The sequence below is a fragment of the Chionomys nivalis genome, chromosome 7, assembly GCF_950005125.1.
Source record: "Chionomys nivalis chromosome 7, mChiNiv1.1, whole genome shotgun sequence".
Taxonomy (NCBI): Eukaryota; Metazoa; Chordata; class Mammalia; order Rodentia; family Cricetidae; genus Chionomys; species Chionomys nivalis.
In genome coordinates, this window is record NC_080092.1 from 58,272,693 (window position 1) to 58,298,901 (window position 26,209).

At 55.0% G+C, this 26,209-nt stretch overlaps 2 protein-coding genes across 15 annotated transcripts; one reads left to right on the forward strand and one right to left on the reverse strand.

The window, feature by feature from the left end:
• The first annotated feature begins 600 nt into the window (after window positions 1-600).
• Coro6 (coronin 6) lies at window positions 601-8,580 on the forward strand. 9 transcript variants are annotated; one of them, XM_057774295.1, is made up of 11 exons: window positions 603-988; window positions 2,065-2,322; window positions 3,706-3,828; window positions 4,241-4,370; window positions 4,466-4,647; window positions 5,280-5,399; window positions 6,329-6,433; window positions 6,521-6,666; window positions 6,991-7,048; window positions 7,154-7,384; window positions 7,501-8,580. In XM_057774295.1, exons 2-11 carry the CDS (start codon window positions 2,125-2,127, stop codon window positions 7,597-7,599), a joined length of 1,392 nt encoding a protein of 463 aa, XP_057630278.1. In that variant the 5' UTR covers window positions 603-988; window positions 2,065-2,124; the 3' UTR covers window positions 7,600-8,580. The 9 variants fall into 9 exon arrangements, with proteins under 9 accessions (XP_057630282.1, XP_057630281.1, XP_057630278.1 ...); XM_057774294.1 differs by lacking the exon at window positions 5,280-5,399 and adding an exon at window positions 5,810-5,929 and having other exon boundaries at window positions 7,477-8,580; XM_057774291.1 differs by having other exon boundaries at window positions 604-988; window positions 7,474-8,580.
• Ankrd13b (ankyrin repeat domain 13B) lies at window positions 8,575-26,061 on the reverse strand. 6 transcript variants are annotated; one of them, XM_057774288.1, is made up of 16 exons: window positions 25,816-26,061; window positions 15,574-15,709; window positions 15,360-15,484; window positions 15,231-15,276; window positions 14,556-14,699; window positions 14,282-14,471; window positions 14,138-14,204; window positions 12,631-12,712; window positions 11,708-11,772; window positions 11,375-11,505; window positions 11,105-11,262; window positions 10,833-10,985; window positions 10,557-10,720; window positions 10,410-10,486; window positions 10,123-10,199; window positions 9,809-9,931 (listed from the first exon to the last, which is right to left on the reverse strand). In XM_057774288.1, exons 1-15 carry the CDS (start codon window positions 25,927-25,929, stop codon window positions 10,154-10,156), a joined length of 1,698 nt encoding a protein of 565 aa, XP_057630271.1. In that variant the 5' UTR covers window positions 25,930-26,061; the 3' UTR covers window positions 9,809-9,931; window positions 10,123-10,153. The 6 variants fall into 6 exon arrangements, with proteins under 6 accessions (XP_057630268.1, XP_057630269.1, XP_057630267.1 ...); XM_057774290.1 differs by having other exon boundaries at window positions 9,866-9,986; XM_057774285.1 differs by lacking the exon at window positions 10,123-10,199 and having other exon boundaries at window positions 8,575-9,986; window positions 10,833-10,916.
• Window positions 26,062-26,209: the final 148 nt, after the last annotated feature.

Sequence of the window (26,209 nt, forward strand, 5' to 3'; positions counted from 1 at the left end):
CAACTCCAGGAACTGGCTGCTCTTCACAGGCTGGATTTTATCTCCTTGACCTTGAACAGTAAGTACTTCAGACCCTTAGGTCTTGGGAGTGAGGGAATTCTGTCCTAGAAAAGAGGAACCGGCTCAAACAAAGGCCCTCATCTTCAGAGTTGGTCTCTCTGACCTCTAAAATGTGGCCAAACATCTGCCAGCCTTTTCCCCTTGAACCTGATGCTGGGATTAGTTGTTTTCTCTGCCTGGTCTCTGAACTTTCCTGCTTCATGCCGTGCTCCGTGGAACCTTAGAAGGTTCCACTTATTAGAATAGGGTGATTCACCTATACCGGTGCCAGTGTTTTAAGTTCTCAAACGATTGCTATCGCTATTAATAAAAGCCATAGCCTCGCAGTTATCCTGGGCCAGCCTAGACCTTCATCAAGCGACTGAGATGATTTCCCCAGAGCATCTTCTAGGGCCTCTTCCCAGCCGTTCCTGGCTGTACAGCCCCACAGCCCCGCCCGCTGGGAACGACTAAATTAGCTGCGCGATTGCGGCAAGAATGCGGCGCTCAGGCACCTGATCACTCGCGGTGGCTCCCAGTCTCGGTGTCCCGCTTTGGACAGAGCGCCTGGGCCACCCGAACCTACATACGAGGGGCGGAGGGAGACACGGGGCACGCACACCCCTCAAGCGCACGCACACTTACTTTTCCCATTTTACCCGGGCAGGCGGAGTTGAGACGCAGGACTTTCCCGCGCTGGACAGGGCGTGGCCGCATTGGCCTGGCCCTGCCCCCCCCCGTTCGGCCCCGCCCCCCCAGGTTGATGGCAGCAGCAGCTGGGACAGCCGCGGAGCCCGCAGGCAGCTGAGAGCCGCAGGCAGCGGCCGGAACGCGCGACCCAGTGCCCGGCCCCGGACGCGCCGCCGACGCCTCCCTCGGCCCCCCGCGTACCCCGGCCCACTCCACAGAGGAGTCGCCGCGAGAGCACCCCCGCCCGGCTTAGGACCAGGTACCCTCCTCCCCGCCTCCGCCCCCGCAGCCAACGGAGCGGGCGGGGTCTCTGGAGGGGGCAGAGGTCTGCGCCCCCCCTTCCCCGCCGCTAAATTCGGTCCGGCAGGGCGGACTTGGTGTCTATATTTGGCCGGACAGCGGCTAGCGAGGAGACACCTAGTCTCACAAGAACTCACTGCCAGAGCAGGAGACTAGAGGAGGGTGCGGGTAGGCCGGGCTTTAGGCCTGGGGCTGCAGGAGCAGTTTGAAGGGCACAGGGATGCCCGGGCTGGGGAGGGCCAGGAAACAGTTGGCCTCTGGGAGAGCCTGGTGTGTCCCCTTGGGAAAAGTGGCATAACTAAGGTCCTGGCTCCAGAAAAAGGAGCCTGGCTCTCTGGTACACATCTGGTCCTTGAGGTCCTTGCCGATGGGGTCAAGGACCGCCACTCTCAGGAGAACCTACTAGAAGCCCCAGCGCAGGCACAGGCAACACACTCAAAAAAGCCAAGCTAAAGTATGATACTCCTGTCACTTGACCATAATCGGGCTTCTCAGAGAAGCCTGTGCATGGTGAAATGGACCGAAGGGAGAGCCACCTTATTCTGCCCACTCCCGCACATCCCCACCCCCCACCACGGGAGGAAACAGTAGCTGAAACAGGCTGACCAGAGGAACGAACGTTTCTCTTGGCAAATTTGTAGAAAAAGACACATGTGCTTGACCTCTGCCAGAGATGAGAATTTAGGATCTTGAGGGCGGGAATCCTAGCTCCACAACTAACCTTGAACTAATGTCCAGTGACTACCAGAGAGTATGTTGAGTAGTGTGTCTCTAGGAGGGATAAACACTTGCAAAAAAGGTGCTCATCCACGACCACCAGCAGCAGGAGACCCACTGACACTGCTCCTCAAACATTCTGTCCCACGGCAAGTTTCAGTCCCATGTCAGCCTCCATTACCCCCTAACCTGTGTGTCTAAGTGGCCAGACTCCCCATCCTAGCCTCTCAAACATTTGACAGGCTCCTACCTTGATCACTTTGAAGAAAACCCCCTGCTCCTTACCAGATAATGCTCACTTCCTCCTCCCTCTTGCAGTTGGCAGGATCAAGGACCAACGCGCCTCTAGGCTCTGCATCCCCGATCTTTGCTCCAGCTATGAGCCGGAGAGTGGTTCGGCAAAGCAAGTTCCGCCATGTGTTTGGTCAGGCAGCAAAGGCCGACCAGGCCTATGAGGACATCCGGGTATCCAAGGTCACATGGGACAGCGCCTTCTGTGCCGTCAACCCCAAATTTCTAGCCATTATTGTAGAGGCTGGAGGTGGGGGTGCCTTCATTGTCCTGCCTCTGGCCAAGGTGAGGGGTGAGGGAAGGGAACCGGTTGGCTGGGACCCCTGGGCTGGCTCGCTGGAATCCAGTCCTCCATCAGAAGGGCAGTCTCTGTGAATTGGCCGCTCTCCCCTCCCCCTCCCTGAGCAGCAATATCGGAGTGGCCTATGCTCACCCTCTAGGCCATGCAGCCCCTGTTCCCAGCAGGGACCAAGATGAGACCTAGTGATGGAGCTGGTCAGGTGCAGAGCCAAGTCGTCAGATTCTGACCTTAGTTTTCACCAGTACGAGAGAGAGAATGTGTTAGATTCTGGTTCTGGTACTGGGGTAGAATGAAAATTAAATGAAAAGAAAAAAATACATAGAGCCAGAGTCCTCCTCTGCACACTAGGAAAAGGGGCCAGGCAGTGACTGTCACCTTCGCAGACACTTGGCCATCTCCATCCCGGGGTGGAGATCCCCAAAGCAGACATAGCCTTGATCTAGATACTGACCCCTAGACCTTGCTAGAGGAGGCCCTGCAAGTGGCAGGGTCAGGAAGAGGCCTGACAATAGCCCTGACTCACCCTGGACAATGCAGACACCAGCCAGAGCCACCTCCTCCCCAGTGTGACTGCCATTCCAATGCCATTTAACCACCCCCTCTCCCAGGCTGCATGGTCTGGGCCAGTGCCAACCCTGCAGAGTCTTCACAGCTCCCAAAATCAATTGATGGAGATAAAGTGGGCCCCCAGCCCTGGCTAAGGGGCATTAGGCACCAGGATTGCCTGCTTGTGGTTCCAGGTGTAACCAAGGGAGGGAAGGACCTGCTGCAGGAACCAGGACACTGCACTCAGGTTGCTCACTTCAGTCTGTTTAGGAGCTTCCCACAGATCCCAGCTTGGGGAACAGGCTTAAGTACAGCTTCCTCACAGGGTGTAGGGGTCCATGCCTGTGAGCCCAACATTGAGCAGACCAAGGCAAGACCAACGTAGGCTAATAAACATAATGAGACCTTATATTTAAAAACGGAAGTCCTTCTCCAAGTAGGTGTCTTTTGGAGAACACTGGGTTTAATTCAAGTCTGTGTTCTAGTGTCTTGCTGGGGGTGCTTTGTTAAGTCGCCATGCCTCTCTGAATCAGATTCCCTGGTACAAATGATTTCACTCCGTGCTGTTCAGCAGAGTTCAGAGAGCAAACTGGGTAAGAGGCTGAGATGTCTGCACAAAGAAAACTAATGATACGGAATCTACGGGTCAGCAAATGCAGTGACCACTCCAAAACCACATCCAGGAGGGCTGGGCATGCAGCTCAGTAGTTTAGCGGTTGCTTAGCAAGTGCCAAGTCCCAGTGTGTGCACATGTGTGCGTACACGCACACACATACACACATACAAAAGTGGTCCCACATCTCCTTCTCTGACCCCTCCAGACAGGACGTGTGGATAAGAACTACCCACTGGTCACTGGGCACACTGGCCCTGTGCTGGACATTGACTGGTGCCCACACAATGACAACGTCATTGCCAGTGCTTCAGACGACACCACTGTCATGGTAGGAGCCAGGTGGATGCTGCCAGCTGGGTAGGGGAACAGAGGGGTGACTCACCTGTGCTGGGGAAGGGCACCTACCCTACCCTACCCTGTTGGTTCCCAGATTATTTTTAGTTAAATACCCTCTCCCTCCCAGAATGCACTGCCTAGAACTAATTATTACCGTGGTCAACTTGGGGCCCTAAGAGAAGGGGTACAGCACTCTGGACTTTTTCCTGACAGAGTGAATGGGGAGGTCTCTGGAGAGCTGGCAATGCTCCCTGGTTCTGAACTGCTGCTTCTGTTCCCCGGGGCACCACCCCACCACTACACTATCCTGTACTTGACACTTAGCACTCAAGAGGGCCAACAGCCCTGAGGGGGCGGAGCTATCCCTGTATCCCATCTACTTGTTGCCTTTTCTTCCTACCTAGGTGTGGCAGATTCCAGACTACACCCCCGTGCGCAACATCACCGAACCTGTCATCACACTCGAGGGCCACTCCAAGCGTGTGGGCATCCTCTCTTGGCACCCCACTGCCAGGAATGTCCTGCTCAGCGCAGGTCTGGGGACATTTAAGAAGGGTCCCGACTATAGATGAGGGTGGGAGTGAGGAAGGCGGGGGGCCCGGATGACCAGGCCTGGACACTCTGGACAGGTGGTGATAATGTCATCATCATCTGGAATGTGGGCACTGGGGAGGCCCTGCTGAGCCTGGACGACATACACCCTGACGTCATCCACAGTGTGTGTTGGAACAGCAATGGTAGCCTGCTAGCCACTACCTGCAAGGACAAGACCCTGCGAATCATTGACCCCCGGAAGAGTCAGGTGGTTGCGGTGAGTGCCTGGCCTGACTACTCCCTAGCACCCCTTGCTCGACACCAGCTGGTAGCATCTGATACCCACTGTCATCAGAGCCTCTGGGCCCAGCTCTTACCTGTCCTATCCCTACTCCAGAGATTAGTCATGACCCCCGCACCCCCTGAAGGCTTTACAGTCTCAACCCCTGCCCTGAGTAAGCCCCCAGACTGCAAGCCTCTGCCTGCCCCTCTTCGTTCCTCTCCCATGCATCTCGAGCTCCCGAGGAGAGCTCCTTGCCTTTAGATTGAGGGGAGAAGCTGGAAACCGCATCCTCCAACCAGAACCTGCATGAAACCTGAGCTCCGGGACCCTCTCCTCTCAGATAGCCAACGCCATCTTCCAGGATCAGGGACCTGAACTCGGACTGACCCCCTTCGCACCCATTGACCCACTGGGTGGGGATAAAACAATCCTCAAGCTTTGCATGTCCCAGCTGGTGCCCTGGGAGGGCAATGGCCCTGTCCCCCTGTCCTGGCCAGTCTCTGTCTAACCTGGGGTGTTGGGGTTGGGGATGTGCATGTTTGCGTGGAGCACAGGCGTGGCGCGGCTGGGAGCGGCGAGGGGCGGTTGGGTGGGCGGGTACTCTAACCCACTAACCCTGCGAGCAGGAGCGAGCCCGGCCTCACGAGGGCGCCCGCCCGCTGCGGGCCGTCTTCACCGCAGACGGGAAGCTGCTCAGCACCGGCTTCAGCAGGATGAGTGAGCGGCAACTCGCACTCTGGGACCCGGTAGGCCAGGCCGAGCCGGCGCAATGGCTCGCTTTGCAGGATCAGCCAGGAGCACCCTCCCAAGCGGTGGCCCGGCCCAAGAGGCCCAGGCGGAGCACAGGGCTCCCTTGTGTGTAAAGCCCCACTGCAACCCCAGGGAGCCAGCAGACATCGCCTACCCCAGGGATCGATCAGCCCTTGAGAGTGCCTAAGGTCTGGGACCTGCTGAGAGCTCCGCACCTCCTGCTCGGTCCCCGCCCTGATAAGTCTCCAGGCCAGGGTCCTGCCACAGACCTCTGTGAAACTTCATTCTTAGGACCCTTCCCCCGCCCACCCCACACTCAGGTTGGCAAGGTGGTTGCTCAGATCTCCATCTTCCCCAAGGCAGGCAGTAGGGTGATGCGCCTCCCTTCTCCCCCCCCCCTCCCCAGGAGAGGTTTGCAGCCCACGAGGGGATGAGGCCCATGCGGGCTGTCTTCACGCGGCTGGGTCATATCTTCACCACGGGATTCACCCGCATGAGCCAGCGAGAGCTAGGCCTGTGGGACCCGGTAACACAGTTGGAGGCTTGGGGTGTGTGCCCCGGGGGCTGGCATCACGGGCGAGGGGCCAGACGCCCCGCGCCCGCAGGGTATACCCATTCTGACAGGGCTGAAGGTTGCTGCCACCTCACACCCGACACTGTCCAGTTTTTTTGCGTCGCCTGAAGGAGCTCGCGCTGGCGCCCCCTCCTGGTGATGCCTAGTCCCTGGGGGTGGTTTGCTGTGACTGCATGCAACCGCGCAGGGTATACTTGTGCCAGGGAAACGGAATGAGAAAGTCTAGAAGAGAGCCTGTGGGTCTCACCAGATCTGCCTTGGGAATGCATGGGATTGGGAGTGGGCATAAAGTGAAGTCTGAAGCAGCCCGGGAGGGTGAACAGGGCTGGTCACTCTTTCTGTGCTCGGCAGAACAACTTTGAAGAACCGGTGGCCCTGCAGGAGATGGACACAAGCAATGGAGTGCTCCTGCCGTTCTATGACCCCGACTCCAGCATTGTCTACTTGTGTGGCAAGGTGTTGGAGGCTGGGTGGGAAGGACCACGGCTGGGATGGAGATGAGGGCCCTGTCTGTCCGTGCCTCTCAATTGACTGGTTTTGCAGGGTGACAGTAGCATTCGGTACTTTGAAATTACGGACGAACCACCCTTTGTGCATTATCTGAACACTTTCAGCAGCAAAGAGCCGCAGCGGGGCATGGGTTTCATGCCCAAGAGGGGACTGGATGTCAGCAAGTGTGAAATTGCCAGGTCAGCACTTCAGTCCTTTATATCTTCCTGCCCCTCTTCCTCATGTCAGCTCTTGCTCTCCAGGTCTTCCCCTAACTGAGCTGCCCTTTGGAAAAGAGAAGGGAGCCACACTGAACTTTTTCAGTGACTGTCCTGGCACCCACTAGCCTGGCATTCCACCCAAGGTGTTTTACCCCAAAACTGATAATGTGTGCAAAGTTCAATGTACACGGTAGTTACTCGGGTAGTTACTCAGCGTATTGGCCTCCAATGCCTTAGTCCCTGGCATGGGGCTTTAAAAAGAACAGGGAGACAGCAAGAGTGTTGAATTCCCCTTCCTCATAGGTTCTACAAGTTACATGAACGAAAGTGTGAACCCATCGTCATGACCGTACCTCGAAAGGTGAGGAAGGAGAGGAGTTCGGCAAGGGGGTTGGTTGGAAAGCATCAAAAGGCAGCCATCCGGTGCCCAGCTCACACCGGCCCTCTTGTCCACTCTACCCCTCAGTCGGACCTGTTCCAGGACGACCTATACCCAGATACGCCCGGCCCTGAGCCAGCCCTGGAAGCAGATGAGTGGCTATCGGGTCAGGATGCAGAACCTGTACTCATTTCGCTGAAAGAAGGATATGTACCCCCCAAACACCGCGAGCTCCGGATCACCAAGCGCAACATCCTAGATGCGCGTCCGCCAGCTGGTCCCCGGCGCAGCCAGTCAGCCAGTGACTCCCCCTTGTCGGTAAGCTCTCAGATCTGACCCGCTCTACCCTAGCTCTGCCCGCTGCCTCCTGCTCTCTGCCATGGTCTCCTCCGCACTCCGTGTATCAGCAGCAGCACACCCTGGAAACACTGCAGGAGGAGATGAAGGCCCTTCGCGAGCGAGTGCAAGCCCAGGAGGAGCGCATTACTGCTTTGGAAAACATGCTGTGTGAGCTGGTGGAAGGCACGGACTAGCCTGGCGTATTTGCTGCGAAGCTCTGCACGCTGCAGATCCGATGGAGCAGGGCGCACAGACTGGCATCGCCAACCTTTGGTCTGGAACTCCGTACCCTGCTTCCTGGGCTTGGGGTTAGGGGTGAGACCAGAAAAGAAACTCCATCCCTCGCAGGAGGCCTGGACACGGGGATCTTAAGTGGCAAGGACTGAGCTCTGTACTAGGCCCCGACTTTAGACTTTACAGGATTAGGCCTAGAGGGAGCCTGGGATAATGCCGGCCTTAGTAACGGTGCCTAGTGGTGAGGTGGTGTCCCTCTGTCCCTAGCCCTGGGCAGGGGAAATGCTTAGCGTTAGTGAGCTGCCTGGGGCTGACCTCACATGGCTCTCAACATGTATCCCCAGAGTCTCAGGAAAATCCCCTCATTTCTCCTAATAAGCTCACTTGATTTCCTCCACAGTATGTGGGGGCAGATGGGCAGCACCCCATTTCTATTGCTGGCAAAGCCTGACCCACTGGTTTCATCCATCCCATCCATGGTACAAGGCTCCCCTCTTTTTCCCACTTCCAAAGATGGCAGCTTCTTGGAGACAAACATACCCCACCAGAGAAATCTCAGGAGAACTGGCATAAGGTCTCTCTCTCTCTCTCTCTCTCTCTCTCTCTCTCTCTCTCTCTCTCTCTCTCTCTCTCTCTCTCTCTCACACACACACACACACACACACACACTGCCTCCAGCACTCTACTGAGTCTATAAAAATACTGAGGCATAATTGATGAAATGATTTACTAAGTACAAGTCTGTGCCTCCTGCATGGACGGCTCCCCCGCCCCATTCCCTCTTTTGGAATCCTAGGGAACCCAGCAAATGCAAGCTGGGCTGAGGACCCGCCAGGCAGCCTCTTACCCTAGGTCAGCCATCTTTGCATTGAGGTTCCAAAGACCCCACCCACCGCAGGCACTCCTCCCCCAATAAAATTAGGTAGGAAAATATCTGGTTTGAAACCTCTTTATTTGTGCCTCAGAATCAGTCTGGTGCCCCTGGCATCAGGGAAGGGACTAGGAAGAACAGATTCACTTTGTTGCTCTTTCCTCGCCCCCCTTTTGTGCCCCTTCTGAGCCCCTGGCATAGAAGCCAGCAAGAAGGTGGCCCCAAGACAAGGGTGTGCATTGGCCCCTGCCCAGGGAGGGGGGACTGTGCTTCTTTAGGTGGGTAGGGCGGAACAGGGAGAGCCGGGGTTAGCACCATTGGATAAAGGGTGTTATTCAGCCCCTGCATGGGGGCAAGAGGGGTGCACAACCACAGAGGGCTAGCAGCAGCTGGTAGGAACGGGTGGGTGGTGATATTGGTGCCAGGGCCCTGATCAATGCCTTTGGGTCGGGTCTAGTGCTTGCCCCCAAGCCAATATGCTGCCCCCACTCCCCAAGGCACCATGAGGGAATCAGGCCTTGTCCAGACTAGGGGGCACCTTAGACACACTCCCTGATCACAATAAAAAACGTGCTGCGGGCATGGGGACTCCAATTTCTGGCTGCCTAAGGAGAAGCTGGGACCACCCTGAGACACAGGACAGGTATGGGAGCTTGTGTGGGAGCTGGGGGAGCTGGGCACCCCGCTAAGTGCACTTGACGCTGAAATGCCGGGGTGAGGAGAGGCTGGGCCCTTGATGTGCTGGTTTGTGTCTGGGACAAAGCAGCAACACAGCACACAGGGCAATCAGCTGCCTCCCAGGGGTGAAGAGCTGAGATGCGAAGGCTTCAGGGGCAGTGTCCTGGAGAGGGGTCAATGAGCAAGAAGGAGGACCAGCCAGAAGGAGCACGGGACAGGGACAATGCTCCTCTCAAGGATTCATTTCCTTTTCAATACCACCTGTCTCCGCCCCTGGACAGACCCAAGTCCAGAGAAGAGGATTAGGGGTCACCGCACAGCAAAGCGGGGAGAACAGCCATGCCTCTAGGACTCTGGCTTAGAGAGTTACTCCACACCTGTATCAAACCCCTGGCACCTCAAGCCTGGTGCACCCCTACACCCCCGATGTGATGGCTCCAAACTCCTGCGGCAGCACGGCAGGTGCGCGGACCCGGGTCCTGCGTGGAGTGAGCGAGGGTCCCAGCAGAGGGCGCTACTGTTCGGTCAGCGAGAGCCGCAGGATGCGCTCCAACTCTTCCTCCTCCTGGCGTGCTCGCCTCCGTCTCTCCTCCTGCTCCTGAGCAGACAACTCCATAGCCAGCCGCAGCTGCTCGTCGTAGCTCCGAAACACGTGGCTGCTGGAGCTGGGACCCGGGCTGGCCCGAGGGCTGGGCACTGGTGCCGGGGGCACGGGCTGGCGCTGCGGCATGGGTGGGGCGCTCCTGGGGGTGGGGAGGATTTGTCGAGCGCTCCCCGCTCCCGGCACACCTGGGACACCTGCTCGTAAGTGGGGCAGGAGACATCGTGGAGGCCCCAGGGCTGGGCAGACTTGCCACCCTTCTAGGGGAGGCCATGAGTCTCACTGGGCTGTCCTGGCCCCACCCGGTGATGGAAGATCCCAGGTCCCGCCAACCTGTCTGTTGAGGGTCTGAACGTCCTGGGAGTTAGGTCCCTGCTTTCTGCACATGCCTGGAACACTGGCCACCCACCCTGTGCCAGGAAAGGGGTTTGGCAGAAGCCATATTGATAACGGGTTTTTGATACCAGATGGAGCCCTGCTGTAGGCACTAAGGGTTCTCTGGGCCTAGCAGGGTTCCGGAGTCACTGTGCAGTCTGACAGGTTAGTCTCTGTGCATGTGTGTTGGGGGTAGGAGAGGGAACAGGCACCTCTGAGTTCTCTTCGACCTCATGGGCACTGACCTGTCCTGTCGGCGGCCTTCACAGGACATGGGGTGGGTGCCTGGCTTGCTGTTGGTTAGCGCCTCCCAAATGGTGACCTGGAGGGAGCGGACTGTTAGCTGTGCTCGCCTGCACTTGGAATGGCTTGGAGTGGCATCAGGAACACACCTGGTCATACTCACTGCCCGCCTCAAGCAGGCTCTGCTGGATGGCAAATTGCAGCAGGTCATCATCTTCATCACGAGTCGCAGCCTCTCTCTGGCCACCCAGCACGCTGTAGCCACGGGGGGCCTCGAACAACGCAGGGGAGATCTCACAGCTGCGGCAGGAGGCTGGGGGCGTGGGCCAGGGGTCAGGTGTGGGCTGGGCTCACCCCTGGGTGTCAGGGAGGAAAACAGCCAAGCTGTGAGAAGGTGGGGCCCTGTGGGGAGTGGAGAGTCTCACTGGTGGAGCTGGAGCTGCTGACGCTGGAGGAGTCGCTGCCAGGGGACGGCGTCTCGCTGCTGGGGCTGCCTCGCACTGAGGGCACTGGCTCATCACAGCCGTTGAGGTTCCCGAAGGTGATGCGGGCGTTGAGAATGTGAAAGACAGGGATTTCTGAGGACAAGGAAGCCATTAAGCACCAGCCCCTCATACCTCAGACCCACTGCCCAGATTTCCTCTAAACCTCACCCTCCCAAAGTGACTGAGGAGAAATTGGGGGAAGGGGCGCTCACCAATCTTGACTGGGAAGCCAGGAGGCAGGCGCAATGTGATAAAGTCCCGGAGCTTGGCGAAAAGTGCATTGCTGACAGCCATGAGGTCAATGATGGGAGCCACCTGCTCACACAGGGACAGGGGATGCTCCTCACACAGCCACAGCTTGGCCTTGAACCTGGTCCCCCAGATCCCAAGAGGTAAGGGAAGCTGTAGGAAGCCATGGCCTCCTAGCACCTCTTAGACCCCCTACCCTGCCCATCCCTCCCCAGAAGAGCAGGGGGGCTCACTTCTGTGTCTTGGTGGTCAGTTCCATGGGACGACCCATGTCCCGGTTGCCAAGCTCAAAGTTGGGGTTGAAGTATTCCTCCGCAGTGATGGCAGTGGGGTTGGCTTGGCTCAGGGTCTGAGTGATCAGGGTCTGTACCGCATGGAGGGAGGCTTTAGCCCGATTCCAGGCCAGGGGTTGGCGGCACAGTCCCTCATCCCTCCCCCCTCCAGCATGGAGCTGACACTGGCTTGGGAGTAGGAAGCCCACGTAGGTCAAGTACACGGTTGCCACCAGAACCTCTTAAGCCACACCCACACCCTTCAAAACAGTAACGCCTCTGACACACACTCACCCCATTTTGGGGGCCCCCGTGCTGCTCGGCAATTCCCAAGAAAGACTGCAGAGGTGTTTTACAACCTAGAAGATATATGGGGTCTCAGGACACTGCAGTCACATACACATGGGTGCCTCGTGCCTAAGGCAAGAGTGTGGGCAGCTCTCGCACCCCACGTTCCTAGCTACTGCCACCTAAAGTGATGAGGACTCTTAGGAGCATGGCCCAGGACCCACTGCAAGCTTGGGTGAAATGAAAGGGCCCCTAAACCAGATGTGGTGGGTGGCCCTTTGATACCAGCACTTAGGAGGCAAAAAGGCAAGTGGGTATCTGTGAGTTGGAGGCTAGCCTGGTCTACATCGAGAATTTGGGGCCAGGGCTACGAGTGACACTCTGTCTCCCTAAATTAATAAATAAAATAAATAAAAGCATTTAAAGCTCAGAGGAAACTTCCCAAAGTGCCCCTCTCCAGGCTGGTGACCTTGGATAGCAAACCGTCTGTCTTCTTTTGGGGCATTTGTGGGAGTGCCTCCTTTAGGCATGCCTGCATTAATGACTTCATTGTCTTCTCAGACAAGTAGAAATTACATGTCTCCACTTGAGACAGGTTAGATGGTGCCCAGTGAATGTGTGTGTGTGACATAAGCAAGCACACAGACTCAGTGGCAAGGCTTTGAATCAGATGCCTAGTTGAACCTATAAATGGCATGTATGACATTTTTCTCCTAAGTGCAACATAGACATTAGTAATCAATCACTGAACCCAAATGAGCCCTAGGAACCTTTGCAGTATGGCAGGCACCTATCTGAGTTGAAATCAATTTGCCTGACTGAGCCGTCCTGGCACTGGGCGGCCAGAGAATGCTACTGGGGGCACCCTCCCTCCGACTGGTGACCGGTGGTCCCGCCCATCTTCCCCCCATTTGTCTCAAGCTCGTTACCTTTGGCCTTGCCTTTGTGTTGTTCTGAAAGATGCTCTGTCCGAGTCCGGGTGATGAGCTCCACGTTGGAGGCTCCATATACCTGAGAAGAGAGAGGGAGGGGTGGGGACGGCCTGGCGCTGCTAAAGGGAATGCTAAGCACTCCCTCCACTAGAAACCTTGGAGGGGATCTTTGCCCCGTCTCTAGGCACGTGGGCAAGTAAATATAGCCAATTATTTCATTATTTCACTTATTCATTCAACAAACTTTTTAGTGGTATTTGAATTCAGGGCCTGTCGTGGGCAAGCGTTCTCCCCCAGCTGCAGCCCCACTCGAGGCGAGCAAACTTTCGGAGGAGCAGTCAGAGACCAGCCACTGAGGTCGGCATCAGGGACACAATGAACAAACCTGACACCATCCCTGCTCCTTTGAGAGTCACACTCTCAACTGACAAGAAGACAAGAAAATGTGCAGTCATAAAACAGAGATGCATGCCCTGGTGGGGGCACCCAAGGCCCCTTATCTGAGCATCTAGAACCGGGGAGGGCTTCCCGAAGGAGACAACATGTACGGAGCCTTAAAGTCTTCGTCAGCACCTTCATTCATTGAATGCTGGGGAGGTGGGGCCCCACAGCGGCAGTTTTCCAGAGGCCTGGTTTTGACCCCCAGCTCTGCTATGTAGAAATGCGCACGGCTCCTGTAAGTGTCTCTGCTAGACCAGTGGAACACCGCAACCCTCATCTGTAGGCCAGAAGAAATGGCCCAGCAAGCCTACTTAGTGGGGTACTAGGAGTGCCATGGGGGGGCTCAGTAAACATCTGTAAGGTGGGGTGAGAGCACCTGCCCGTTGTGAGGACCGCCGGCCGTGACTGTCCTAAGGACTCCACAGAGGCCCACAGTGGAACTCTAGTCGCACAGCAAGGTAAACATTAGAATACAGCAGCTATTTCTCACCGTATCTAGGGCAACAGCTGAATGTATTAGTGTTTGGTGAAGGTACCTAGACCTTGAAGAGGTCACAGTAGAGCACAGCGATTGTTTTCCATGCTTTATAGAATTATTATCTATCTACGCATGACTTTGGTCATAAGACCATCCAGGCACACTTGAATTACTGGGCACTGCAAACACCACACAATAAGCACTAAAGGTTGCAGGGCTGTGATGGTTTCCTTCAGAGAAAATATAAAGTAGATCAAAGGGGCTTTGGTTTCAGGAACTTGTATCCCAAACAGAGCCTTTGTGTACAATCAATAAATTTGCTTCTGAATGGAGGTTCGAGGTTCTGTTCACAGAAACTGTTGCTCCCGGCTGCCAGAGAACCTAAAAATACATTCTGGGGAGACTCTCTGTTTTTGAGTGGTTCATGCAACACAGAACACCCAAAAATGCCCCTCTGCAGGAGGGACTATTGATCCCATGCCTTTCTCCATGCGGCATTGCCTCCGTGCCCACAATGCCAAAGAGAGTGGGTTGGGCGCTCTGTTGAGCACGGCCGAGCTCCAGAACCCAGAGCTGTACCCTCACCTTGGCTTCATACCCATTCACCATCTCTGTCTTCTCACTACGCCAGCCCAGAATGCCAGTCTTGTTCCTGGGGAGGTAGAGTGGTCCAGATGAAATGGCCGCCCACCAGGCTATCTTCAGGCTAGCCACGCTGCACTAACTCACCTCTCAAAGGAGATGTTCTTGGTGTCAAGCTGTGTAGTGACAACCGGTGCAGTGAGCCGGCTCAGCACTTGCTCCTCAGTCGGTTGGGCAGCAGCCAGCAGCAGTTCCCGATCCTGCCCGGCCAGGGCCAGCGTCTCCATGTATACCACACGGCGGTCATGGTCAATCTCCATGACCACGGCACTTGTGTCTGCAGCCAGGGAACAGTGCAGAGGTCAGGGTGGTCGGGGCTGTCTGCTGTCTCCCACCCAGCCCTATTTACTGCCAGACTGACCTTGACCCCTGAAGACAAAGCTGCGATTCCCTCTCTGCCAGGTCATATGGTCAAAGCCCAGAAGTGTGGTGTCTACCCTCAGGTTCTGCCCACTCTTCCACACTTTGTAGGTGTCACTAGGGCAGATCTTGGATACCAGGGGCACTGGGTAGAAGTGAAGGTCAGAAGGGGCTTCAGTTCCCTGGGCCAGCCCAGGGCACAGAACTGAGTTGATAGCACAGCCAGAAAAAGTCTAGGGAGCTTGCAAGGGAGGAAGAAGCCCTTCCTTCAGCCCCGTCTCCCCATGGAGAGTTGAGCGATCTGAGGTTGGGCACAGGGTTGGCTCACACACCTCTGCCTCTGATACCCACTGTGTATTCATTCACCCACTCAGCCTCTCACCCACGCTTTCAACGGGTATTTACTGAACACCACATCCACGCCAGGCACTGTCCCAGTCACTGGAGGTACAACACCGCACAAGGTAAGACTTTTGCCTGCTGGACTTTACCTTAGAGCAAATGACAGGCAAATCATTACAGAGGAATAGAGATGATAACAGCAACAAGATAGCAGCTGAGGCAGTCTGCAAAGACCTGGCTGGGAGTTGGCATTGATCTGAGTTAAGTGAGAAGAAACCCCATGAAGAGCATGGAGCCACACTCTGGCAGGGGACAGTGAACTCAAAGTTCTTACCCCAGCTGGTGAACTCCCATTTCATCTCCACGTAGAAATCCTGGGCCTGGAGGAAGACAAAGAAAAGGGCTGAGCGGGCACTAGAATCGGATGCTGGGCTGCAATGGGCAGGAGAAAGCTGGATCTCACCTTCCGGAGCTTCTCCAGGAGCATGGGGATGCCTGCCAGTCGCTTCACCACCCGCTGGTAGTCTCGGTACCGCAGCACCAGCTGCACCAGCTCCAGGTCCCTGGTGCTCACAGCCTCCTGTAGCACTGGGGACGGAGAAGCCATGTCACAGGGTGAGACTCTCCGGCCCACTCCAGGACACTGGCTGGAGGACTAAGGTAACAAGGGTGCCCACCTGTCCAACCACTGCGATTCTCCCTGCCCACATCTGCGCCGTGTGCCAAGAGCACACGGGCACATTCCAGGTGCCCCAGCGTGGTGGCCAGGTGCAGGGGAGTCCGACCACGGGGATCCAGTTGTTCAATGTCCACCTGTGGAAGAAGATGAGATGGAGCCCTGGTCACTTCGGAGGCACCTGACACGGGTCTAACGGCAGCTAGTCTCTGGCTGTCACCTGTTCTAACTCACAAGGCCATGACAGAGACCAGATTGATGAATGTGGCCCTGTGAATGGAGGAGGGCATAGGAGAGAGGGGAGAAAGGACTCTCGGAGGGGAAAGCAAGGGCCTTCCTTCCTGTCTGCTAGGCCTCCAACTAGAGTTATGTCCTTCAAGGCATCATGGGCCACCTGTGGAATCTAAGGCAGAGTTTGAATGGTGGTCCATCCAAAGAGGCTGTTAGCCAAGGAGGATGCCTAAGGCTAAGCCAGTCAAGTGGTGTCAAGAAGCGCCACAACCACTGAGTAACTGTTGACAATACCCACATAGCAGGTGGTGCACACACCCACAGTCAGTCCCAGCAATGAGAAGGCTGAAGCAGGAGGATGGTGGTGAGTCCAAGGTTAACCTGCGCTACACAGGGAGCAGCGCCGTCCTGTGTGTCGTCCTCCCCTCTTCCCCGCCCCACCGCCCAAATACATTGGCTATGATGAAAGAGCATGCTCACAGCCCAACTTCAGAGCCCTCAGGTAGCGACACTTTTGCATCAATCCTGTGATTTCAGGAATAATACTCCACTACATGCAATTTTACTGTGTTGTGAAAAGCGTTAAACATAAATATTTAAGCATATTTCAGGAGTCTGAACTTCTGGCTAAGCTCAGTGACTCTACCATATACATGTTAATGCCTTTCCAAACCCTATTAAAGAGTGTCTCTCCCAAGTAAGATGAGGTAACAAAAACTATACTGAAATGGATGGGATTGCTATCACTTCAAAATATAGGAAGCAATTGTTCTTAAACCGATGTCTCCAACTGGTATCCCTGACTGTGGTTTCCCAGGCCTTCCACCTGGAGGAACGCACTGATTGCTATTCAGAGAGGGGAACCATCAGCGGACTTGGAGTTGTGGGGACTGGCGGAACGAGGAAAGCAGAGCAGGAAGAGGAGGGGAAGGGAGGGCTGCTCCTCTGCACAGGGGTCTTTACTGATCACCAGGCATCATGTGTGTGCAATAAAACTCAACACGATTGGGAAAAACAGAGAAGTGGACAGACAGACAGCCCTCACAGCTCACCAAAGGTGGATAGACAGACAGCCCTCACAGGTCACCAAGGGTGGACAGACAGACAGCTCTCACATTTCACCAAGGGTGTATAGACAGACCGCCCTCACAGCTCACCAAGGGTGAACAGACAGACAAGCGGATCTCTGTGAGTTCAAGGCCAGCCTGGTCTCCAAGAGCTAGTTCCAGGACAGGCTTCAAAGCTACAGAGAAACCCTGTCTCGGGAAAAAGAGTGATACAATACGCTCAAAGTTTGAGATTTTTGGGAGATTTCTTCCATTGGTTTTTTTGTTTGTTTGGTTTGGTTTTGGTTTTGTTTTTTCGAGACAGGGTTTCTCTGTGTAACAGTCCTGCCTGTCCTGAAACTCACTCTGTAGACCAAGCTGGCCTCAGACTCAGAAATCTGCCTGCCTCTGCCTCCCAAATGCTGGGATTAAAGGCATATGCCACCACATCTGGTCTTTTGTTGTTTTTTAACGAGCTCTCGATATGAAGCCCAAACTGGCATTGAAAGGGCTCCCCCTCTCCTGCTCAGTTGGCTGTTGTTATTGTGGGAGGGAGGAGTTGTGGGAGGGACAGGGTCTTAGCTGGCCTTTAACGCAGAGATAGCTGAGGCTGGCACTGAATCCTTGTTTCCTCACCTCAGCCTCCCAAAGTGCTGGGATTGTGGGTATGCGCTACCACACCCAGCTTGACGTCTGGAATTAAAGGCTTGCTCTACTATGCCCAGCAGTAAATTTTTGTCTTAACTCACCCATTTTTGTGGCAATTTGTTGTGGAAATGAGTACAGTGAAAGGCTACAGAACCAAGAAACACAACACCCCATAAAAAGTCGATGCCAGGCCCCTCATCATGAGACGCTAGGAAGGTGCTAAGAAAGCCTTAGGAGCACAGAAGGGAAGGAGGCCAGTATCAGTGGGACAAACAGAAAACACCTGACTTCTCATGACAGCTGATTCAAGCCTCGAGCCAGCATAATGAACCCTTATGGTGCTGGGGTGCAGAGAAGGAAGAGTCGGTGTAAAATTCTACACCTCGTGAGAAGACTCTTCCAAAACGAAGGGGACACAGAGACTGTGGTAAGCCACAGCTAAGAGAACGCAGCGCCAGAAGACGGGTGGAAAATGGTCAGGTGGGAAGAGAATGACAGCAGATGGAGACTCGGATCCACACAAAGAGACCGAGAATGCCAAAAATGTTAAATTTGCAAGTATAAGAATGTCAGTAAAATATTTAAAACCCACAAGAATAAGAAGAGATGTCAGCAGGTGAAAATTTTCAACGTCTTCAGAGGACGGAAAGAGCCCAAGGAAGGCTACTGATTTAGTGGAGCGGGGAAAGCCAGGACCCACTCGGCGGCGGGGGAGGGGCAGAGCAGCAGCCAGCTCACCCCAAGATCACCAGCATGGGGTGTGCTAGAGTCTCCAAGGATGAGGTTACGGAGTGCAACCCTGGCGACCAGCACGAGCAATCCCTTGCACTGGATCCCACGGTTGTGCTTTGTCCCCTCCACCCAGGTGGGGTATATATTTCTTCCTTGGAGGAAGTGAAAACTGAAACAATCTCTGGATAGAGATATCTGGGGTTCCCAGGATGGATCTGTAGCTTCTACGGTTGTGCTATGTGTCAGTGAGCTCCAAGCCACACTCCCCCACATGTTCCTAGAGCCACAAGGAACTGGACACTGGAGGCAAAGTGTCTACCATGAAATCAACCAAAGAGACAATGGGACATTATGAACAGGAGGAAACTGTCTCTGTGGGGAGTGAAAGGAACTTGGGGGTAGGAGTGGGGCAGCAATTTGTATCCTCAGAGGACATGAAAAGCTTACTGAGTTCTCAGCCTGAGACCCTGGCCTCCTGTCACCGTGCCTTTCCCCACCCCGGCACTCACTCTAGAAGCATCTTCCAGGAGTATCTTCCTTGCCTTTCCTGGCATGCTCCATTCCTGCACAGCTGCCCGGGGCTCACCTCACAGTGGACAGCGCCCACTTCACTGCACTTTAAGGTTGAAACAAATGGCACTGGCAGGTGGCGAGGCGCTCTGCAGGTAAGGGCACCTGCCTGCCACCAGGCCTGGTCACCCAAGGCTGAGAGAAGTGACTTCCAAAACTGTCCTCTGACCTCAACATGTGCACAGTGGTGTGCTCATGCCTCCCCCAACACACACACACACACACACACACACACACAAAACTTAAACTTTTAAAAGCAAAATCCCTTGCCTGCCCCTTACCCCAGTATTCAGGTAAGGCTTAGTGCATGAAAAGCACTGAGCCTCCAGAACACCCTGTAGCTCCCCCTCTTTCCCTCACCCTCCACGTCTACCCTATGCCCCTGATCTGTGGGCTCAACCTTCAAAGCCGACCTCGAGGCCCTGGAAGTTCCCACCTCAAGCTACCACGCTGCTCCCAGTCACCCACGTGTGACTGTCCCCCTGACAGCTCACAGCACCTCTCTCGTGCCCCCACACGACCAAGCTAAACTGAACTCGGGAGAGCGAGAGATGGTTCAGTGGTTAAGAGCTCATTTACTTCTCAGCACCCACATGCTATGCTGCCTCACAACAACCCAACAGCTCCAGTTCTGGGGATCTGATGCACTCTTCTGACCTCTGAGGGCCCCAGGCCTGCATTCGATACACATACAGGCCTGCAGTCAAAACACTCACACACATAAGATGAGACAAATAGATCTAAAATAAAGAAATAAATGAACTCAGGGCTTGATACACTTTGGCACTAATCTCTCCAGAGGTTTTTTGTTTTTTTCTTTGTTGTGTTTGCTTTGTCTTTTGTTTTTTATTGTGTTCATCTAGAAGCCTACCCTGGACTTATCTTGAAACTCATTTACTCCACCTACCTACACTGTCTGTCACCTTAGAAATGATCCCTTGGATAACCCAGCACTGTGATGTTTACCCCCAAAAGTTCATGTGCTGGAAGCCTGTCCTTCCTGGTAGAGCAGAATAGAAAGGCTGTGGATCTATAGAAGCTGGGGCCCATAGGGGGTGACTGAGGCAAGGCCAGTACCAGAGCAGGTCAGGTCTGGGGGTGGGGGGGACTGGATCAGCTCCCACAGTGAGTTCAACGTCCTGGCTCTTTGCCCTGCCCCACCCCATGCTCCTTCTGGATGGGCTAATTTATTCACTGCCCTGTGACACAGCCAGGTAGGTGGTCCTGGCCAGATGCTGCTGCTGCTTCGTGCTCTTTGAACTCTCTCCACTCTGACCTTGAGTGGGCGACTGTGGGCTACCTCAACCTCTTTTTCTTGTAGTCTTCAGTTATGCTGGAGGGTTTTGTTTGGTTTAATGGTATGGGGAATCAAGCCCAGGGTGTGTCTTGCTGTCTGCTAAGCAACAGCTGTACCACAGGGCCACATCCCAGCCCACCAGGAAATCTGTTACAGCAACACAAACTGAGTGTCTATGGAACCTTTCTTTCCGCCTTCGGGTTGCCACCCAAATGTCACCTCCTTATATTAGATGCTCTGACAACCAACCTGAGGTGACAGCTGTCCCTTATCCTGTTTCAGATCTCTGCCAACATCCAGACTTCTTCACTTTTTCAGTTTCCCTGATCGGGCCTATTATGTTCACCAATGGCTTCCCAGACCCTGGGCAGCACCTGGCATGTAACCAGGGGTTACACATTTGTTAAATAAAGGTACAGATGACTACATTGAGGGTCAGGAGAAGGTTTTAGAAAAAAGTGTATAAAAGTATAAACCATGAGATCTAGTTTTTGGAGTGGTTTATAATTATAGAGGTTAGTATCAGGGAAGAGCTCAATGAGGGTAGTGAGGTGGGTAGGGAAGAATGGGAGGCATTTCCTTAGAAATCCAGGTGCTGGAGAGACAGCTCAGTGGTTAGTGCTGCTGTTCCATCACGAGGACGAGCATCCACGTCAGGCGGCTCACAAATGCCTGTAACTCCAGCTCCAGAGGATCTAATGTGTCTCCCGGTTTCTCACAGATGCACATACACACACAAATAAAAACAAATCTTTTTCTTTCTTCCTTTTTTTTTTTTTTTAGTACAGTTTTAGACCAGGTATACTGGCACTGGTGCATACAAAAACACAGACACACATCACAACACTGCTTCAAAACACAAACTCGGCCAGGAGTTTACACCTGTGCTGTGATGTGCACTCGCCTATGTGGGCACTCTGCACACACACAAAGGAGTGTTAATAACATTTTTTCTTTTTCTCTGTTTTTTCATTTTTATGTGTCTGGGTGTTTTGCCTACATGAATGTCTGGGCACCAAGTACATGCTTGGTGCCTGAGAAAGCCAGAGAAGGGCACTGGGTCCCTGGAACTTGAGTTATTGATGGTGATACACTGCCGTGTGGGTTTTCCTCTAACTGAACCCAGGTCCTCCGCAAGAGCAGCAAGTGTTCTCAGTCACAGAGCCATCTCTCCTGCTTAGTAATAACTGCTTTTCAAAGGAGTGAAAATCTTTAAAATAATGGTTTTTGTGACAATTTCTCATGTAGCCTAGGTTGGCCTCAAATGTGTGGTGATCCTCCTGCCGTGGCTCTTGTGCCAGGGTCACAGTGAGAGCTACTACACCCTATTAGATCAGTTTTTTAAACGTACTGGCAGCTCTTTACTTTTAAATGCATTGGGAGCCTCAAGAACAAGTGGCCTTGCCCCTCTGGGCCCCCGAGCTGTATCTGGAGCTCTGAGGAGTCCCAAAGCACCTTGTGCCAGCTCCTACAGAGAAGGGGGAATGAATTTACTGTCCAGGGTGGGCTGGATGCCCCCTGGTCCTGACCTAAGTGGGGTTCTGAGCCATGAGGTAGAAATGAAAGAGCCACAGACCCTGAGCCGGCTGAGAAAGCCAGGGCGTGGCCTTTAGGCCTGTGGATGACCAGCAGGTAAAGTGAATCGAGTTTGATAGCCAGGTTCCACATGGCGTAAGGGAGAAACAACCCTAGCCTCCACACCACCTGCACTATGGCGTGTGCACATGCACACACAATACACAATAAATACATATGCTAAATAAAAAAAGAAGCAGCCTTCCCCCAGAGTTTGAGGTGAGCTGCTGAGTGTCCCCAGCTCCGCCCTTGATGCCACCGCTGCTGATGCTGCTACTGAAGCTAACAAGGCCCTAGGGAACTGGTAGGCACCCTGCCTGACCCCAGAGCTCCTGTGGGCCTCAGCTCCCAGCTCTAGAGGCTAGCCTTCCTGCAAGATGGATGCCTTTCCCACCCCAGCTCCTCAAGACTGCTCCCAGCATCTGCCCTCAGGCAACCCTGAGTCCCATGTGGATCCCATGCGCCTGTCCAGGCCCCCAGAGAGTTCCTTCCCACCCATCCAGAACAGGACCTACAGTGCGAGTGGCAGTGCCCTGGGCCCAGGTGGGAGAATTCATTAACTTCCTCAGCGAAAGGGCACAGCTGTTGGTTTAATTGCTGCAATGAAAAGGTTTCCATGAAACCCAACACCGGTCCTCCCCACAGAGAGAGTAGAGACTCTTGAACCTCCGCAGGCTCAGAGGGAATCAAAGCTGGAGTCTTTAGGGTTTAAGTCTTTAGGGAGCTGGGGCTCCCGGGGCGGAAGCCTCCCTGCCTCCCCTCTGTGCACCTGCACATTGGCGTGCACAGGTTCCAGAAGAAAGCATGCCCACCCGACCTACCCAGTAGTCCCTGCGCAGGCACAGGTGTGCCTAGCTGCTCTCCGGCTCTGCAGGAGTTCACTTGTGTACCGTGTGTTTGGTAGCGGCTCACTCGGTCTAAATGTTCAGGCGCACTGCAGGGGGTTTTCAAACTCTCTCATCATGGACAGAACTATTTGTCAGGTAAAGCCTTAAAAGCACTTGTCAGATATACAGTAAGTCTGGGCACTGAAGAAGGGTGGGAGATCACGGAGCCTTGGCCACTTGGCCTCCTCTCCTTCCCTGGCCACCCTCTCCTCCTTCCCCAGCCTAGGGAAGATGGCTGGAGTCTGAGTTAGTCATTGCTTCAGAAAGCTGCTGCCACCTAACAAGGGTGACGATGGTCAGGCCCGCCTGCGCTTTCTCGAGGGTGGGAAGGTGAAGGGTGTTTCCCCAGACCACATGGGGCAGCACTGCTGACTCTCCTCCACCCTTTCATCCCTGTGTGGCCCTTCTTCCACCCCAGAATTCATTGATTTGTTTGTGTGTTTTTGAGATTTGTGGTTCTCTCTGCTGAACTTCCTAGCTTCCTAAATGGTGTTACCCCCACACCCAGGACTACAGACTGAGGGAAGGGACTAGGTGCCCCCCCCCCGAGGTTCCCAATATAACTGGTACTTCTAACGGCCTCACCAAGCTCTGGGTGGGAAAGCTGAGTGGAAAAAACTGGAAAGGAGGACCAAGGCAGAGGCAGCCCCAAGAAATAGCAATGTTTCCCAAGGACCCCTTCAGCGTCCTTGCTGTCCATGGCCATCCCCGCCCCCTCACCCTGAGGGAACACATGATTCCAGAACCTGGGCAGTGCCAGGCAAAGAAGTGATATACATTGCTTTCCACTACCGTCCCTCCTGCCTGGCAGGACACCTGACAACCACACCACTTTCAGGCTCCAGCGAGGCTCCTTCCTTGCACCTCTTAACTGTTCACCATTCCCAGAAGAGCCCCCCCCCCCCAGTGGCTGAGCCACTCTGAAAGCTCTCTGTTCCATCCGATTCAGCCAGTCAGCACCGTCAGGCCTGCCCACAGGAGGCCTCTGCAGGCTTTTGTTGGAGCAAAGCAGAGGCAGCTATGTCAAGCAAGGACCAGGGAGTCCCAGCTGCCAAGGAAAGCCTGGCGGTTTTCTACAGTGGCTTGTGCCAGGAGCCTTAGAGGTCAGGGACCCCCAGCACACACCATCTGGGATGCTAAGTGTCTGCAGGATTGCTGTCATGATGTCTGGTGGCTCAGTCCCACGTCTGTCTCCTGAGAAGATATCCTAATGCCCCAAAGATGAGACAGCGAGCATCAGAATGTAAGTGTCGCCCTGTATCAGCCTTGGGGCTGGGTACAGCCAGGGACTCTCGCCGAGGCTAAATGGTACTCAGGAGAACACCTGCTTGAACTCCTCTTGGGTGAACAAGGGTTAATGTCACTGGTGCCCCATATTCTCCTGGCTTGAATCAAGAACAGGCAGGCAGGTTTCCATTTCAATGAGACATTGACTCACCAGATTCAGAATGGGCTGAACAGGGTACCTAGCCACTATGGCATCCTGAGTATGAGAAGAATATTCTCAACAGCCCTGGCCACCAGACCTACAGCAGCTGAGGCTCCCCAGCAAGATGGCTGACTTGAGGTCTGTCAACAAAGGCCTGGATGAAAAAGTCCTCTTCCGAGACATTCCACTTCTTTCTAGTTTTAGGAAGAGGACCACCCACACCCTTCAGTTAAGGGAGTAGAGCTGAGACATTCTGGGGATTCAGTTCCTAGCCTTCTAACAATCCCTAGATCTTTGGGGCACTTTCTCAGGCAAGGAAAGTGGAGAGGAGCCAGAGAGGATGGGATTGGATCTTTACGGCCTGTGTTCAGCACACTGTAATCCCAGAACTAAGTCTTCTCTGGGCCAGGCATCGGTACCTTGTATTTCCTTCCCAGGCTCTCTGACCTTCTGTCTTTATGAAGCTTTTATGACAGATAAACTAACTTGGAGACAGCTTGTGGAAACAGACAGCCCAGCCCAGAGGCTTGCAGATCATTGGATTCTGAAATGGGAGTGCAATGCTGAATGCTGTACTGATCCGGATCTCAGAGGGAATGCCAGACAGTCTGATGTCCAGCCTTGTCCTCTTCCCTTGGGAATTAGGGCCTCATACTGAACTTCCATGACTGAGGAAGTGGGGTCACAGTCCCTAAGTCTCAGACCCTAATGAGCTGGAAGGCCTGAATCCTAAGGAACCCAGGGCAGCCTGGGCCCAGCTCTGCCCACCACTTTCCCGGGGGAAAGGGGTTGCATCACGACTGCTTTGCAAGTTGCCTGAGTGGCAAGGACAGGACTGAAGACTATTAGTGTCCTATGCCTGCCTTGGTCCTGAATAATGGCTGAGAAATGCACCACTCCCCGGTCCTTCTGCTTGTTTTGGTTTTCGGATACAGGATCTCACTATGTAGAGCAACTAGGTTGCTCTCAGACATGAAATAAGACCAGGCTGACCTTAAACTTGTGGCAATCCTCCTGCCTCTGCCTCCCCACTGCTGAGACTATAAGCATGCAACACCACTTCAGGCTCCCGGTCTTCTTTGAGGTCACTGCCCAGCCCAAAGCTGACCCACAGGTTTCTCTGATTAGCAGAAAGCAGGGAACCTATATTCTGTGCAGACCCTCAAGTCCTTCCTGTGGCCCCCTCCTTCCTCCTAGGTAAAAAGGTAGGCTCTAGCACCAAAAGACAGGAGAGTGTTTTTTCAGCACCTGGACAAGACCCTTTCCTCGCAGGGTCTTCCCCCACTTCTGGCTCCGGAGCCTAGGCCGGGAACTGAGGCATCCGTAGATTTCGTCCACTCTAAGCAAACAGGGACCTCGTTCACCAGGAAGTGAGAGGGCACTGGGTGGGGCTGGGATGGCTGAGAGTGCCACAGCGCTTGTTCCCCGATCTTGTGTGGGCCCCCTCCCCACGCAGGCCTTTCTTATCTCTGCACACTCACACGGGGATGTCGTGCCTCGACCGAGTGGAGTGGACTCTCCCACTACATGGAGCACGGATAGAACCGACAGCCCCTCCCTGCAGTCCCTTAAAGCCCCGACGGAGAACAGCACAGGGTCCCCCCTACACCAGTCTCAGAGGGCCCGGAACGTGTGGACCACCAGTCCTGGAACCAGGGGTGCATGCGGGGACCGCTCCCATCACCCTCGTCAGGTCAACAAGCACAAAAGCCGCGGCTGCAAACAAAGAAGCGCTGCAAACTAGCCGGGAAGGCGGGACAGGCGGCGCCGCGCCCCCTCCCCACGCCACGCGGGCGTGCCGGGTCGTGGTCCCCGACGGCGCTCCTACCTGGCCGGCGCGGACCTCCTTCTCCAGCTCGCGGTGGCGGTTGTGCCACACGAGGAAGTGCAGCGGGTACTTGCCCTCGGGCCCCTTCCTGGCGGAGGCGTTGGCGGGGATCATCTCCCGCTCCTCATGCCGGGGCCGCGGCGCCCGGCCCGCGGGGAGGGACGGCGCGGGAGCCGGGGCCCGGGGCCGCGGGGCGGGCGGCCGGCGCTGTCTGCTCGCGGGGCTGCGGCTCGGGCATGTGCGAGCGGCGGCGGCGGCGGGCGGGGGCGGCGCGCCCGGCGTGGTGCGGGCGGCAGGCGTCCTCGGGAGGCGGCGGCGGGCGGCGCGGAGCAGCCCCCACCCGCCCGGGGAGGGAGCGGGCACTCAGCGGCACGCGGCCTCGCGCCTCGCCTCC

Excerpts from the sequence above, each read along its gene's own strand:
- Coro6 (XM_057774291.1), top strand. The coding sequence starts at position 2,125 with ATGAGCCGGAGAGTGGTTCGGCAAAGCAAGTTCCGCCATGTGTTTGGT. Across the intron at positions 5,400-6,328 it reads AACTCGCACTCTGGGACCCG|AACAACTTTGAAGAACCGGT; the intron begins GTAGGCCAGGCC and ends TGTGCTCGGCAG. Across the intron at positions 6,434-6,520 it reads TTGTCTACTTGTGTGGCAAG|GGTGACAGTAGCATTCGGTA; the intron begins GTGTTGGAGGCT and ends CTGGTTTTGCAG.
- Ankrd13b (XM_057774284.1), bottom strand. The coding sequence starts at position 25,929 with ATGATCCCCGCCAACGCCTCCGCCAGGAAGGGGCCCGAGGGCAAGTAC. Across the intron at positions 12,713-14,137 it reads TGAATGGGTATGAAGCCAAG|GTATATGGAGCCTCCAACGT; the intron begins GTGAGGGTACAG and ends CTCTCTTCTCAG. Across the intron at positions 10,986-11,104 it reads TGGCTTCCCAGTCAAGATTG|AAATCCCTGTCTTTCACATT; the intron begins GTGAGCGCCCCT and ends CCTTGTCCTCAG.